Here is a 17,354-nt window from a genome sequence, read left to right on the forward strand (position 1 = left end):
GGGTACCCAGGCTAACTTTGTTGGACTTACAAACAAATTGAACTTACAAACCCACTCTGGGAACAGAACTGGTTTGTATGTAGGGGACTTACTGTATTGTCCATTGAAGTCAGACTGGGTCCTGAGGCTTAGGATACTAAAGCTTTAATCACTAAAGTGTTAATCACTCAGTTGTGTCCGACTGTTTGTGACCTCATGGACTATAGCCTGCCAGGCTCCTCTGCCTGTGGAATTCTCCAGGCAAGAATACTGGAGTGGGTTGCCATTCCCTTCTCCATGAATCACTAAAGCACTTAATTCTGTGCCTTGTGGAAACCATCTCTGGTTGCCTCCAAGCATCTATAGCCTTGGCAAGGAGTGGTATGCCAGCCCCTCACACACACACACACACCCTCCCCACCTGCCTGGTCTCCTGTGTCTCGGGCCTCCTGGACTGATTTGGTCTGGAGGGCACTGTGTCCAGGACAAACGACAGTAGGGACTGTGATGGTGACCACAGGACTGAGCTCTAGGCCACAGGCTGAGCCTCTAATGGGCTCAGGATGAGCTTGCATCCTGATTTAGGGAGTCTGGAGCCTTCCCTCTCTTTGGGAAGTCCAGATCCTCTCCCCTTCCCTTCCGCGTGGTTTCTGAGTCCCAGCACCAAGGCTGGTGGAGCCGCAGGCCTGCATAGAGGTGCACCCTGGGGCACCAGAAGCCATGGGCAGGGGCCCCTGCTGGGGGCTAGGTTAGCACTGAAGTTCAGAATGTCCCTGATAGCTTAGGTGGTAAAGAATCCACCTGCAATGCAGGAGACCTGGGTTCGATCCCTGGGCTGGGAAGATCCCCTGGAGAAGGGAAGGGCTACCCACTCTAGTGTTCTGGCCTGGAGAATTCCATGGACTGTATAGTCCTTGGGGTCACAAAGAGTCGGACACAACTGAGCAACTTTCACTTCACTCAGAATGCCAGTGGGTGGTGCTGATGGATAATTGGGTTTATTATTATTTTTTATTTCGCTAGGGACTGTGCCCTGCCTTATTGATATGCACTGGGGTCAGCTAGCTCCCTCTGCTGCCCCTCTCCCAGCACCTCCCCCCCAAAAAAACAGACTTCATTTTGTTACCCTAAAGTCTGCAAAAATTCGGATTGGGGAGCCTGAAGAATTCTGAGTCCAAACTTTTTCCTGCTACCAGCGGGCAGCGGGGCTCCCAAGTTTGAGTCTCAAAATGAAGACTTGAGTCTTATATGAAACTCACTTATGCTGAGTCTCAATATGAAGGCTCCTGTCTCTAGGGCTCTCTTTGGGAGGGCCCCTGTCCTCTGTCCCCCACTGTCTGTGCAGCCCAGGTTGCTTGGCCAGGTGCTCCTGTCCTAGGTTCTAGAGCCAATGGGAGTCTGAGAGGCTCTGGCTGAAGAACGTGTCTGTACACTGAATCTATGGCAAGGAAAACATAAGGCCTTCAGTGGGAGCTGGGGCGTCTCCTTGAGACACTTCCTAAAGCTCCACGCTGCGGCCGTGCCGCCAAGGCTGAGCAGGCCTGGAGCAACCTCTGTAACAGGGGGCAGGGTTTCATCGCCCCTGGAAGAATCCAGGCACCTCAAGATGTTTTGGGGGCCTTTTCTCATTTCCTAGAGGAGACTGGGGGTTGCAAGAGAGGCTGGCCATGAAGTTCAAACTCAGCCCAATACATAGCTCTCCATTCCCAGGGCTCCCCTCCTGGGCACCCCATTTCAGAAGTGGCCTGGCTCGAAGTTCCAGTATCCATGGAACCCCAAGAGGTCTTGGGGTCAGCCAGGAGCCTCTGGCCCACACCCTCTTCACCTCATTACCCCTCAAGGATGCCAGGGGAGGTTCATCCTTCTCCAGATTTCTTAAAACAATCCCAGGCATTTCTTTTTTCCTGTTCCTGTGGTTCTTGGTGGCAGCAGTATGCGGTTTGAAAGAAGGGAGTGACGTGCAGGAAGCATGAATAGAGAAAACAAAACACCTACCTCCAGCCAGTGGGGCATGGCGAGGCAGCCCTGTGTTTTGATAAGGCTGCGGTTCACCAGTCCCTCACCTGTTTTTGGAGGTGGCAGGTAGGAAACGAGGTAACAAGACCCAGGTGTTAACAGGCAAGCAAGAATGGGCACTCTCCAACTCACATTCCACACGTGGGCGTGATCCTGCCACCCAGACGGGGCCAGGCCCACAGTTCAGAGGAGAATCGGAGGTCAGTAAGGCCGCCAGGGGACCCAGTGTGGACTAGCTCACTGGGAAACCCACCTGCCACCCTCCGAGCCTCTCCACCTTGGCATGTCTCCCCAGCAATGAAAGAAACACAGCTTGGCTGTGGCTGGCTGGATGACACCTCCCAGTTTCATGTCTGTGAGTTTTATTTATTAGTCATTCAATAAAAAGCTAATTTCTTAAAGAACTGGGGGTTGGAAGGGAAGCTAGGAGTCTCCTCGCTCACCTCCTTATTTTCCAAGGAGAAAACAGAAACCTGAGAGATTAATTAAGGAATCAGCCAGTGAATGACAGGAATGAACTGACTTCCCAGTCTTTTCGAACCCATGGACTGTAGCCCACCAGGCTCCTCTGTCCCTGGGATTCTCCAGGCAAGAATACTGGAGTGGGTTGCCATTTCTTCCTCCAGGGAATCTTCTTACCCTGGGATCGAATCTATGTCTCCTGCATTGGCAGGCAGATTCTTTACCACTGTGGATCTTTTACTACCGGTGAAGGAAGCCGTCCCAGGGGATAGAAATGGCCAGATTCAGACACAAAGCTTTCCCACACCCCAAACTTGAGCACAGGTCTCATCTTCTAGAGCCTGCAGGGCCCCTGAAAGGATGAGGGTGCTTTGTGCTAGGAGTGTGGTGCCCCCACTGGCATGACTGGGCACACAGCCTGGTTCAGCTCCACCCACCATAAAGCCCTTGTGGAAAACCTCATTTTCTTTGGCCTAGGTCTTTCATTTGGGTTGAAAACCCCATTCCACCCAAGTCCAATCTGTCTGAAGTGAATGGTACCCCAGTGCACGGGGACTCCTGGCACGCCAGCTTTTAGAGCTCTATTATGGCTTTTTTGGAATGCTGCTCAGCAATTAGAGATGGCAAGCCTTTCCCACAGCTGTGGGGCTGTGGCCCACACCCCTGCTCACTTACAAGCAAATGTTTGGCTCAGCGGAGAGCTGTCGAGTTCACGTTTTTAGCCCCATGGGGCAGTAAGCTGCTGTGGCTGACCAGTTCAGTAGTGCCTTTGACATGATGATGCCAAGGTCAAGAAGAAGTGTCAGAGCCTGGCTAGAGAGCCATCCTGTACCCCAACATGTCTGCATTTGCTTATTTTAAAAAATAAGCCCTCAAGAAGCTCCTCCAATATGCCAGCCTGGTGACCAAATTCATGGTTTAGCACAGAGCATTAGATAGGATGTACTGGGGCTTTTTGGAGGATGGGCTAAATCTCCTAGCAAAAGACTGTTGGTTATCCCTGTGGGAAAAGTCACCCATATGAGGGTACATGATGCAGGTTTTTAGAGACCCTGTCTCAGAAAGGGAGGGGTGTGTATCAGATATAACGCTGTTAAGGTTTCCTTTTCTTTCCCTCTGGAAACCAAAGTACGGTCTTCGATCCCCAAGTACTGTCTACATCATGCTTACATCTGTGTGCTTTACAGACCAGCTGTGGCTCCTCTGGGTCCTTGGAAAGGGCCGTTGCCAAGGGGACCACAGGTGCTGCAGTCCTTGAATCCTTCGCAGGAAGCACTGAGTTGCAATCACACTGTATGTCCGGCCACAGAGTACGGCGGGGCACACAGAGGATCCCGAACATCTGAGGACAGTGGAGCTTATCCACGTGTCTTTTCGTTTGGCACCTCCACTAAAGCCAGGCGACAGCCACCGAAGGTGACAGCAGTGTAGCCCAACAGCTTTCTGAGCTCATCATCAGAGTACCTGTCGGCAAGCTTCAGCCTGAGACCATCTGGTCTACCCTTTCTGCGGATTCAACGACCAAAACATAAGAGTCCCCTCTGGGCATCCAGGCTCCTCACCTTTTTCTGGAAGCCCATGGCAGGGATGTTACATCTCACAGCAGCATCTTCCTCATGATTGCAGCCCTGAGACTCAGCATTGAACTTGCAGTCTATGAGGGACTTCTCATTCCCCGTGCACTCGATTTCATTGAGGTGGATGGGTCCTATCCCTGGGAATGAAAAATGAACATGCACTATGAAAGCTTCCACAAGAAAGTTTCTACAATGGGAAAGGAAGTCCCAGACAGTAAGAACATGCCTCTCCCATCCTCAGAATGCTCCCAACTGCCTCCCACAATAGCTCAATGACCCAGGCCTCTCCTACCTGGAGAGAATGTTGTCTTGGGAGTCACTTCTCCCACAAGAACAAAGGTTATTACTAATTTATGTGACCTTGACCAACGCACTCAGCCTTTCTGAATGTTGGTTTTCTCACTGAAATAGAGGAGCTGGTCTAGACAGCATCTAAGTTCCCTTCTCAACTTGTACACTCTGTGTATTGATGAATCTTAAAGGGGCAACTCTCACAGGGTAGTCGGACTCCCTGCAGGAAAGAGATGGCATTCTCAGATTGGATGACCTGAGTTACAGAAAGGAATTTTAAAAATAAAGATATAAACAAAGCATGAGGAAATCACACAATTGCAATGGATAGTCCATTGTGTGGGCAAATACCACCCCCAGGCCTGCAGGAAAGAAAAGTGTCAGTCACTCAGCCATGTCTGACTCTTTGTGACCCCATGGACTGTAGCCCACCAGGTTCCTCTGTCCATGGAATACTCCAGGCAAGAATACTGGAGTGTGTGGCTGCTCCCTTCTCCAGGGATCTTCCCAAATCAGGGATCGAACCCAGGTCTCCCGCATTGCAGGCAGATTCTTTTCCATCTGAGCCACCAGGGATGAGGGAAGGATGTTAATATCTGGTCCAGGAGAACAAAAGAGCCTTGTGGGGAGGTCACCTGTTAAGAGCTGTTACCCTCAGTGAAGGGACACAGTGACCCGCAGGGAGAATAAAGACCCAGCTCCTCCCCACCTCCAGTCTCCCCCAGTGTTCCCTGCTGGCCACACCCAAACCTGCCTCCCAGGGCCCTGAACCACATGGGCAAGGAAGAGCGTGGAGCTGCAGGGGCAGACAGAAGACACCCCACAGGGACCCCTAATGCGCACGTGGGAGGCTTTCCGTGCAGGCACTGGGATGGCAAGGGGGAAGTCCCCACTGCTGGGGAGAGGGAATTCCCAGCTTGTCAGCATTCAACTCAACTCACCTCACAAAACCATGTCTCCCCTGTCTAGCCCAACAAGCTGGACCCAGGCCTAGCTCTTTCTGGGAGCTCCACGCTGCTCCGACCCCACCTTGGAACCTGCCCTGCTCCATGATCTCCTCTCTCTCTTGATCTTCACCATCATCCTCTGGTTTGGGTCCATCCCTCAGCACTCATCTGATCCCATAAAACCTCCCATCTTTATGATGACCCTCCCCTGACCCCACACCTCCTTCTGGTCTGTCACTTTCCTCCCCTTCAGGGAGAACTTGAAAGAGTCATTTGCTTTTGTTCTTTCTGCTTTCAGCAGGAGGACCTTTCCTAATCTGCTTCTCCACAGCATCTCCCTAACTCAGGAAGCAGCACCTCCATCCTCCTGGCCTCTTGCCAGAACCCAGAGGCATCACCTCCTCCACTTTTATCCACAGACAAGCAATCCATCATCATGTCCTATTCACTCCCCCCAAATCTCAGTGCTTTTCATTTCTGCCACCACCACACTCATCTAACTCTGTCACCTCCCATTTGGACAAATGACATCGCTTCGAGTCTTCCTCCTACTTGCTTATTCCAAAATATTCCCTACGCACAACCCAAGAGACTTTTAAATGCATGTTTAATCATGTCACTCCCCTGTCTTAATCCCTGTAATAGTATCTCACTGCAGTTCAGGGTACAATTAGTTCCCAAATGGTCCAAAGAGGGACCAGCCTCCACAAAGCATCCCAGCTATGCTTGCTCCTCCCCAGGAGTCTCTCCTTTGGTTACTCCCTCTGCCTGGACCCTCTTCCTCCTTCTCCTCAGCAGTCAACTCCTGCTCAACCTTCAGGGCTCAGGTCTGACGTCACTTCAATGGCACAACCTTTCTAAGCCTCATCTAAGCTGGGTCCCCTCAGGTCACCTCCACTGAGCACTCCACTTAACGCTTTATTCTGCTGGCTCTCTGTTCAATGTCTGTCTGATCCTCCACTGGGCTGGAAGTCCCACAAGGGCAGGCATTACATCTATGTTCCTTGGGGATTACCAACCAGAGACTAGCAAATAGGAGGTGCTGCAAACAGTGTCTGAATGGACACCCTTGACTTCAGTAAGTGTCTGTTGATTGTCAGCCTCTGTCGGGACTCACAGAGGAATACAACAGTCCCTGTCATGACAAGCTCACAGTTCATGCCTGGGGGATATAGACACTTAAGACAGACTTGTAACATAATGTGGTACATGATAAAGATGGAGGTGACTCTCTGCACTTTGGAGCCCCAAGGAGGGACCCTTGGCTCTGGGTTTCTGGAGACACCTAGGATCTAGACTCTGAGGTCAAAAATTAACTTCTAGGAGCAACCCACTGTAATGGGTAAGAGCCAAGTTTCCATTTCCTTGGAAATTCATAAATGAAGAAGCTTCCAATTCCTTGGAATTTTATAAAATTTATAAAAACACATCAGTCAGGACTTTCCTGATGTTCCAGGGGTTGAGAGTCTGTGCTTCCATTGCAGGAGGCACAGGTTCGATCTCTTGTTGGGAAACTAAGATTCCATACAGCACATAGTGCAGTTCCCCCGCCAAAAAAAACCCCAACAAATACATCAGTCACTAGGGCTAGAAACACCCAAGGACTCAGAGCAGAAATACTATGCAAAATACAGATTCCAAACAGAGACTCTGAAGCAAGCAGGGACATGGCTCATTAAGATGGGCTCAGAAACAGGCGGCAACCTAGGACTTGGATGTGCAGTTAGAGCAGAGGCTTGTTAGATGATTATGAGGATGATGGTGATGGTGGTGGTGATAATGGTGGTGATGGTGATGACAATGGAGGCGATAGTGGTGATGATGATGGTGCTGGTGGTGATAGTGATGATGGTAGTGGTGATGGTGATGATGATGGTGGTGGTGGTGATGATGGTGGTGGTGGTGATGATGATTGGTGGTGGTGGTGATGAGGATGGTGGTAGTAGTGGTGATGGTGATGGTGGTGATGATGGTGATGAGCATGGTGGTGATAATGGTGGTGATGACAATGATGGTGGTGGTGATGATGATGATGGTGGTGATGAGAATGGTGGCAGTGGTGGTATCATGATGGTGGTGGTGATGGTGATCGTGATGGTGGTGATGAGAATGGTGGCAGTGGTGGTATCATGATGGTGATGGTGGTGGTGATGATAATGATGGTGGTGGTGATGATGATGATGGTGGTGATGAGAATGGTGGCAGTGGTGGTATCATGATGGTGATGGTGGTGGTGATGATAATGATGGTGGTGGTGGTGATGGTGATGGTGATGGTGGTGATAATGGTGGTGATGACAATAATGGTGGTGGTGATGATGATGATAGTGGTGGTGGTGATGATGATGGTGGTGATGATGATGATGGTGGTGGTGATGATGGTGGTGGTGGTGATGGTGGTGGTGATGATGATGGTGGTGGTGATGATGATGGTGGTGGTGATGATGATGATGGTGGTGGTGATGATGATGGTGATGGTGGTTGTGGTGATGATGATGATGGTGGTGGTGGTGGTGATGATGATGGTGGTGGTGATGATGATGGTGGTGGTGGTGAGAATGGTGGCAATGGTGGTAATCATGATGGTGATGGTGGTGGTGGTGATGATGATGGTGGTGGTAATGAGGATGGTGGTGATGGCAGTGGTGATGGTGGTGGTGATGAGGATGGTGGTGATAATGGTGGTGATGACAATGATGGTGGTGGTGGTGATGATGGTGGTGATGAGAATGGTGGCAGTTGTGGTATCATGATGGTGATGGTTGTAGTGATGGTGGTGGTGATGATAATGATGGTGGTGGTGATGGCGCTGGTGAAGGTGGTGGTGATGAGGATGGTGGTGATAATGGTGGTAATGACAATGATGGTGGTGGTGGTGATGATGGTGGTGATGAGAATGGTGGCAGTTGTGGTATCATGATGGTGATGGTTGTAGTGATGGTGGTGGTGATGATAATGATGGTGGTGTTGATGGCGCTGGTGAAGGTGGTGGCGATGAGGATGGTAGTGATAATGGTGGTGACGACAATGATGGTGGTGGTGATGGCGGTGGTGATGAGGATGGTGGTGGTAGTGGTGATGGTGATGCTGGTGGTAGATGGTACTAATATTTACTGAGCACTCACTATGTTTTGGATTCTGTCCTAAACACATTGTTTATATTAATTCATTTCATCACCCCAACAACTCAACAGAGTGGACCCCACTGGGGACCAAGGATAAAGTAACGGCCCCACAGAGGAACCAGGACTCACACCAGGCAGTCTGACTCACAGCATGATTTTGCTGAGCTTCTGAAGTTCTTTCAGGAGAGTCAGGGGAGGAAGCCCTTTGCTGGAAAGAGCGGCAGATTGCTCTGGGAGAGAGCTGAGCGGCTGAAGTGCCTATGTTCTCCATTGTCTAGGGGTGCTCCCTCTGCCTCCTCCCTCCTGGAACACCTCCTCCTTTCTGCCCATCTAAGTAGAGGTCTGCCTTCAGGGAGCACTGTGAGTCCTTTCTCCTTGTGGCTCAGCCTGAACAGCCTCACTCTCATCTGCAGCATTTACTTTTTACATCTCTCTCTCTCTCGCTTACAAGGCAATGAGCTGCAGCTTCAGCCTTAGAGCAGATTCAGCCTGCGTCCCCTTGGGAAGTGGCGGGACCTTTCTGAACTCCACTTCCCCATCTGTAAAAGGCGATAGCAATGTCTCTCTTGAAGGACTGGGCTTTTGAAGACTGAATGAGACCAACTGTGTCAAGTTACCAGGGACTCAATAAATGATGAGAATTACTGGGTTGGTCAAAAAGTTCATTCGAGGTTTTCCTAATATTATCAGGATAATTTCTTATATATTATCACCTATTTGTTAGTGTAAAATGCCTTTGGTGCTATTTCTTATTTCGTCCACTTGAGGTAACTTCCTGGAGAGCAGAAACCATTACTAGAAATGTCTGCAGAAGAAATGAATTCTCTGTTCCAAGCTCCAGCCCAAACAGTACTCAACAAATGTGTATGAACTGCTAAACTCTGAGACTGGACAGGAGAGAAGAGATTAACGCAAAAGCCTTAACACTTCAGACTCCAACTGACAACTGCTTGGGGCTTCCCAAGTGGCTCAGTGGTAAAGAATCCGCCTGCAATGCAGGAGACCCGGGTTCGATCCCTGGATCAGGAAGATCCCCTGGAGAAGGAAATGAAACCCACTCTAGTATTCTTGCCTGGGAAATCCCATGGACAGAGGAGCCTGGTGGGCTGCAGTCCACGGGGTCACAAAGAGTCGGACACGGCTTAGAGATTAAACAACTGCTCAGTCTCCTACTGGCCTAACTGATGTAAACTGATGTGGCTACCTCTAGACCTCTGGGGACCAGGCCTGGGAGGGCGGTGCCCACTTTCCTGAAGCCTGCACATTCATGGCACACCAGGGCAGAGTGCAGAGATGGAAGAGCCAGGATTTCTTACATTCTTCCCTATACCACCCAGTTTTGCTGTGAGTCGAGCAAGGTGTGAGGTGTTACTGAAGAATACCAGCCTGGATGTCCAGCCGAGCTCACCCAGGAGTGTCTGTGAGCTCCTAGCTCCTTTTGTTGATCTGGGTTTGACCCGCTGCATCGTGAACCCCAGCTTTCCCCTCATCCTGGGCTCTGGACTGTCCATCTACTCACTATGCCTCCCCCAGCTCCACCTTGGCCTTGCTCTTCCCCAACCTGAACCCTGTGACCACAGGCCCGGGGCAGGAGAAGGATGTGAGACAGAAGCCATGGCCAACCTCTCAGAACAATGTTATGACTTTGGACCCACCATCAACTGCAGGTTGCCATTAGTTTTTGAAGATCACAGTAGAACAGACTCGGACAGTGCAATCTGTTCTGCGTGTTAGCACTGTTTCTGGAGGCTTTTGCTTAGGTTTTACATGCATGGCATACAATGTCGGTATTTCTGACCAGAGATTTCAGGCCAAAGGGTCTGAAAGGGACTGATCTCGAGGGGCTCCATCCAGCACAGTGGCCGCTGCCTCATGGAGCCTCTGGAATGTGGCCAGTCCAGACTGAGATGGGCTGCAAGTGCAAAACGCATCCTGCATTTCAGAGAGTCAGTACCCCACCTGGGAACTATCTCATTAAGAGCATTTATATTGATCAAATGTTGAAATCAAAATATTTTAGAAATATTATATATATTATTAAAGAAAATAAATTACTTAAAAGAATTTCACCTGTTCCTTTTTATTTGTTCTTTACATGGCTACTAGAAAATAACATTATATATGTGGCTTCAAATACTTGGACATGACCAAGCGACTAACACTTTCCATTTTATGTCTATGGGATAGCATGGGTCTGGAGTGTTAGAATTTTCTTTTGGCTGCACTGCTTGGCATGCAGGATCTTAGGTCCCCAGCTAGGGATTGAACCTGGGCCCCCTGCAGTGGAAGCACAAAGTCTTAACCACTGGATCACTAGGGATATCTGGGAGAGTTGGAAATTCTTGACCAAGTGGTTGTTCAACTGATTCTGCTTGTGCAACTGGAACTCATTCATTTATTCTTGATAAAATGAATATCCCCAGAGCACTATAGGGCTTCCCAGGCAGCACTAGTGGTAAAGAACCTGCCTGCCAATGTGGGAGACAGAAGAAACATGGGTTTGACTCCTGGGTGGGGATAATCCCCTGGAGGAGGGCATGGCAACCCACTCTAGTATTCTTGCCTGGAGAATCCCATGGACAGAGGAGCCTGGCGGGCTACAGTCCATAGGGTTGCAAAGAGTTGAACACGGCTGAAGCAACTTAGCACACACACACACAGCACACACAGAGTGCTATAAGCTGGGCATGGGGGGCGGCGGGTGTGTGAACAGGTAACTGGAATCCAGATGTGTTCAGGGGATCTCAGAACACAAAGTGCAGTGCCTGACTCTGACCTAACATCCACGCTGGTGAGAGCAGGAGGCTGGAGCCAGACAGAACCTCAGACACTGTGAACCCAGTGAAGAATCTGAGGCCCAGAAGGTTGCTCAAGGTCACCAGGCATGTAGGTGGCAGGGCTGGGACCAGGACTCAGATTGCCTAACCCTCAGCCCTTGCCCTTTCGCCACCGTCGCTGTAGGTGTGGTCACTTGGTCCACAAGCCACAGCCTGAGCTGAGGACAGACCCTGTCTGCTCCTCTGTGACTTGACATCGAAAGTGGACTTTTCCCTTCCTGCCTACCGGAGGTGGTGATCCGTCCAGTGTGGCAGCAGGTGATAAATCATCCAATGGTTCTTTCAAGGACAGCACTGACAATGCCAGCTGTCTCTTTCTCCAAGAGTTCTGTGGGCCCTTGGAAACGCTTGGCTGCTCTGGGCAGTGAAATAATTAGGTCAGACAGCACACACCCATGAAAAGCGGAATGTTTATGTCATCCAGTGCTTGCTCACTCCTCGGAGTGAGTGGTCTCTGTCCTGGGGGCCTTGGCAGACCACAAACCAATGCACTAGCCAATAAGTACAATGGATTCCGGGGCTATTTGAGGCCTAAGGGAGCCACAAGGAGCTCACCACAACAGGGAAGGAGGAGGAGTGTCATGTGGGGTCACTACCAGCTGGAACTCAAAGTTCAAGTCCATCCAAGACCCTCAAACTTCAGTGGAAACACCCGGGAAGCTTGCGGGGGTTGGAGAACGGAGGTAAGAGATGCTCTGAAGGCAAGCAGGATGAGACAAGGTGGGAACAAGGGAGAAGCCTACATCTGAGAGTTAGAAGATGTAGGTTTCCACGCTTCTCTGCCACTAACCATGGGTGTGGCCTCAGACTTGCTCTCTGGAGCCTCAGATTTCTCATCTCTTGGACCAGATGACCTCTGAGCTCTTCTGCAGCAATGCCATCTATGATTCTAAGACTCTCTCGGGTCCACTGGCTATTATTTCCTTCAGGCTGTGATCAATGACCTAACCACATTCCTTTCTACAGGGCGACGGCCCTATGTCTGACAGCGTGGAAACATCCTCTCCCCACAGGACAGGACAGCCCACCCTCGCCTGCAGCCCGCTCTCCTTCCTCCCCACCCTCTACAAACCACAGCAATCCCTGGGCTGCAGCAGCCTCCCTGGGGGTCAGTGGCGAGAAGATTCCAGAAGACTGTTCTCCTCTGCTCAACACAGTTCTCTGGGTGGAAGGCTGGACACTCTCTGGGCTGCAGAGTATGGAGCGAAGATTCCATTCTCTGCAGGACAGAGGCTGACACCGAGCGATGGTCTTCACAGGGCTCGGAAGAGAGAGTTACCTACTGAACTGTCATGTCATATTTACAACATTCCTCTCGATAGGGTGACGGGCTTGAAAGCCTCCTATACTTTCGCTCCTTGCTCAGAAGAAAGATTTGTTTAGGACACTTAACAAAAACCAGGCCCCTTTTTTTCTTAGCAGCTCAAGACACTGGGAGAAGGGCAAACTGTTCCCAACCTCTGGTGGCAGGGAGAGAATGTTCATAGCGCTAACCTAGGGGGGGAAAGTAAGATTTGGGATTCTGTGCCTGGGGTAGTCCACAGCCTCATGAATTCTGAGTTCTTCTCCTGGAGAAAGGGCCTGGAAATTCCAGCTTTCTCAGTGGGTCCGTGGGGAGCACTGGGTTAGGAGTTGGGAAACCTCTGTTAGAATATCCAATGGTTGCTAACATGTTGTCTTATCTTGGTTGTTTACTTCCTTCTCGGGGCCTCAGCTTCCAAATCCATAAAATTGGGACAATGTTCTCTAATGCCCTTCCACCTTGAGCTACCTGGAGAGAGGTGTAGGACTGTCTGACAGAGCAGAGGTACTGGATATGTGGGTGTGCACTCTGTCGTGTCCGACTCTCTGTGACCCCATGGACTGTAGCCCGCCAGGGTCCTCTGTCCATGGAATTCTCCAGGCAAGAAAACTGGAGTGGGTTGCCATTTCCTACACCAGGGGATCTTCTCAACTCAGGGATAGAACTCGCGTCTCTTGAATGTCTCCTGCATTGGCAGAAGGGTTCTTTACCACTAGCACCACCTGGGAAGCAGGTGCTGGAGGGAGGAGGCAAAGCCGGAGGGACTGGAAAGGACAAAACCAGCCCAGGCTGGGCTCCCCCATGTGATGCTTTCTGTGAAGAGAGGCCAAGGAACAGCCTCCCCACGCCTTACCTTGCCCCAGCCGGGAGCCCGTGATGGCCTCTTTGGCACTCCCGAAGCCCAGCTCTCTGCAGACCACGCTGGCAGACACCAGGTCCCACTTGTCGTCGCAGATGGTACCCCATTCTCCATTCTTGAGCACCTCCACGCGGCCCTCCCCGACGTTGGCGCCGCCTCTCAACCGCACCAGGGGTTGCTGAAGAGATACACCGTCTTGCTGAGCATAGCCTACTGTCCTCTCTTCACGATGCCCCCCGACTCCCCACTCCAAACCCAAGCACCAGACTAGAAGCTGACTGCGCGCCGTCTGAGCGAGCGTCTGCGGAGGGGACGGGAAGCGGGCATGCTCACTGTGTGTCCAGCGCTGCTGCAGGCTCCCCTTGCAGTCTTTGTCCTGGACCACGGGCCGCCCCTCAGGGACTCTCAACCCCTCGTCCCTGTCCATCCTTGTTCTAGGGCCTAACTACTAGGCCCTTCCCTCCACACCCTCACTCCAGAACCTGAAGCTTCAGCACTATTGAAAGACGCTCCTACCCACAAAGTCTGCAGATTCCAAACGATCCTAATTGTATCAGACGGGTACCAGAGTGCTTGTCCAGCCCTAGGGGAGATTCCGGGGCACTAAGGTGATCACACCGCAAGAATCCTGCCCTGCAGGCCCATGAGAGGCAGGAGAAGGAAGACAGAGGGTGAGAGGGCGGGGCCTGACAAGGCAGCCAAGACTTGGAGTTCTGCCCAGACAAGGGGATGGGGCGCCTCCCACTGGTTAAGACCCACATCTGTCCTGCACCTGGACTTTGGCCTGGTCACCACTCCTGCTTCTGCCATCCCCGACTCTACTCCAAGCCCAGACCAGGCCAGCCCTTCGGGAGACACAGCCCCACCAGATATTCAGAGAGAGCAGGTGGTTACAGTTTGTTGTTCAGTCACTAAGTCGCGTCCCGCTATTTTGTGATCCCACGGGCTGCAGCGTGCCGGGCTCCTCTGTCCATGGGATTTCCCAGCAAGAATACTGGAGTGGGCTGCCACTTCCTTCTCTAGGGGATCTTCCCAACCCAGGGATTGAACCCCCATCTCCTGTGTCCTGCATTAGCAGGTGGATTCTTTACCACTGTGCCACCTGGGAAGCCCAGTTATAACTTAATTGCCCCTAATTGCTCACCATTGGCCTTGAAGCCTTAACAGTCTTAGGGGGTTTATTTATAATTGCGCAGGAGTAAGACCCACTCTTCACAAGCATCTTAATCCCACTGGATCATACCTTACAAGATAGGAGACGGGTCATTTGACTCCCATCTGCCCACATACCCTGCTTTGCATCCGTTTTTGTGCGTGTGTGTGCATGCGCACATGTGGGGATGGGTAACTCAGAAGGCTGTGAGGCTGTGAATGATTGCTTCTACTTGATTCAATACAAAGGGAGTGTGGAGTAACTGCAGCCCTTCTGTGTGTGTGGGATCAGACCAGAGTCACTGTCCTACTTTGGCCTCTGCAATTCACAGCCCCGGACTCCATCCCACTCACTGATGGAGGCATCCCACTTCCATCCCACCCTGGAATGAGGCAGGCCTGGTTGGTGGTGGCGTCTTTCAAACATTAACATATACCAGTCACCTTGAGCTTCCCTCGTGGCTCAGTCGGTAAAGAATCTACCTGCAATGCAGGAGACTGCAATGCACGAGATGCGGGTTTGATCCTTGGGTTGGTAAGATCCCCTGGAGAAGGGAATGGTAATCCCCTGGAGAAGGAAATGGTAACCCCGTTCAGTATTCTTGCTTGGAGAATCCCATGGACAGAGGAGCCTGGTGGGCTACAGTCTACAGGGTTGAAAGTGTCGGACATGACTGAGCAACTAAAACCACCACCACCTCTAAGAAAACCACCACCGGTCACCTTGAAAGCCAAGACATCGAACAAGAGGCTGTGTCTCCATCTTCCAGTCAAGGCCTGCACCCCAGTTTACTGACCTGGGGTGACGACCCTGGCATAGAGGGAGAAGAAAAGAGGGACAGGAAGGGGCTGCAAAACCCCTCACTGGCTTCAGGAATCTTCATTCTAACTTTAGCAGAACACGACAAATACAACTGCTGCATCCAGCCAGACGGCTATAGAATCATGACCTTTCCCATCCCCCACTTCCCTTCCCAAGCTGCCTAGCCAGATTCCAGGGTCCCCTTCCCATGGAGCGGACTGTCCGTGACTCAAGCTTGTGGGAGGCAGAGTTCCAAGTAACCTCACCCCATCTAGCAGTGGCCAGGCAGAGTCAGCTGGCCCTGGAGGAAAAGAAAGAAGGGAAAATGTGATGTAAGCCTCACTTGATCTTTTTTTTTTTTAAATTGGTTTGGTAAAACTTGATTCCTCTGCTTTCAACCACACAGTAAGAGGAAATCCAAAACAGTAGGACCTGGTATTCTGGATGACACATGAGGCAAGCTCAGAGGCTCAGGCTGAGGCTGTGGAAAGGATGTGGCCATCAAATCATGTGGCTGGGGGAGACGCGAGGGGCCGTGGGGGCTGGCACTGTCCAGGTGTGCCTGTGTGGCCTGCCTGCACACGTGAGATGTGTGGTCAGGTCCGTGCAGTTTGGAGGCCCCTGTGGGGCAGGCTGAGGGTGCGGGAGGGCTGGTTGCTGGCCAGAAGTGTCTGGAAGACACCCCAAAGAGTTCCCACATCCTCTGGTCGATGCCTGGACTTGCTGCATTCTCCTCACGCCTTTTATTTAAGGCTTATTCTTTTGTCCAAATATACCACCCCAGCCTTTCCAAATATAGCACCCAAAGCTGTTTATCTGGTTTCTGCATGAGTTTTCCATTTCTATTGGATAAGTACATAGGGGATCACTCCCTATCCACGAGCAGGTTGATAGATGTTGATGGAGAGGAGAGATTGGAGAGGGAGATGTGGTGGGGGGCTTCCCAGGTGGTAAAGAACCTGCCTACCAATGCAGGAGACACAAGAGACGTGGGTTCGATCCTCGGGTCGGGAAGATCCCCTGGAGGAGGGTATGGCAACCCACTCTAGTATTCTTGCCTGGAGAATCCCATGAACAGAGGAGCCTGGCAGGCTACAGTCCATAAGGTGGTACAGAGTCAGACACAACTAAAGTGACTTAGCACAAACACAAGCATGGGGGCAGAGATGGGGGAGGGGACAACAGATGCAGAGTGAGGCTGCCTCGGCTTGGGGAGGGGCTGTTACTATCCCCACCCCACCCCACCCCCGCCAATACCAATTCCCAAGTTTTGTCTGGCACAGGGCATCATTCGTTAATAAATGATTAGCTCTCTTTCCTACACTGTCCCTCTACTGTTCCCACCCACTGGCCCGGATTAGTAGTTTCCAGAACATGCATGTCACAGAGAACCTTTAGGGATATGTGCGAAAAGGAGAGTGGGAAAAAAGATGAGCCAACTGGTGATTTCCGAGGGAAGAGAGGATAGTGCACTTGCTCTTCTTCAGGGGGGCTTCCTGAGTAGCTCAAATGGTGGTAAAGAATCCCCCTGCAATGCGGGAGACCTGGGTTCGATGCCTGGGTTGGGAATCCCCTGGAGGAGAGCATGGCAACCCACTCCAGTATCTTGCCTGGAGAATTCCCACAGACAGAGGAGCCTGGTGGGCTACAGTCCATGGGGTCACAAAGAGTCAGGCAATACTGAGTGACTAACATTTTCACTTTTCTTCAGAGGAGTCATCAAGCCTGCCTTGGCCGGGACAACTCACCGGTCCTGAGGAATCAGTCCGTTGAGATGGGTATAAAAATTCAGATGTGCATCCGCACCTCTTTAATACACCTCCCCCCAGATGCAGGTACTGATTCACAAACATACAGTGTGATAACAGGCACAGATAACATAGATGTGGTGATGACATCTTTCCATTTACAGGAAGTCCCCTATGTACGAACTTTCAAGTTGTGAACTTTCAAAGATGTGAACTTGTGTTTGCATGTACAGTCACGTAAGTGAGTTAGTGTCCAG

General features: G+C 51.1%; 1 protein-coding gene across 1 annotated transcript in view; it reads right to left on the reverse strand.

Moving 5' to 3' along the window:
• LOXL2 (lysyl oxidase like 2) overlaps positions 1–17,354 on the reverse strand; it is a 112,542-nt gene that overhangs the window by 29,024 nt on the left and 66,164 nt on the right. Inside the window, exons 6-7 of the mRNA XM_065946628.1 lie at positions 13,390–13,573; positions 4,020–4,171 (exon numbers count right to left, since the gene is read on the reverse strand). Of these exons, the coding sequence (XP_065802700.1) occupies positions 4,020–4,171; positions 13,390–13,573 (336 nt within the window). The remainder of the gene's footprint in view (positions 1–4,019; positions 4,172–13,389; positions 13,574–17,354) is intronic.

The sequence above is a fragment of the Muntiacus reevesi genome, chromosome 10 (genome assembly GCF_963930625.1).
Source record: "Muntiacus reevesi chromosome 10, mMunRee1.1, whole genome shotgun sequence".
NCBI lineage: Eukaryota > Metazoa > Chordata > Mammalia > Artiodactyla > Cervidae > Muntiacus > Muntiacus reevesi.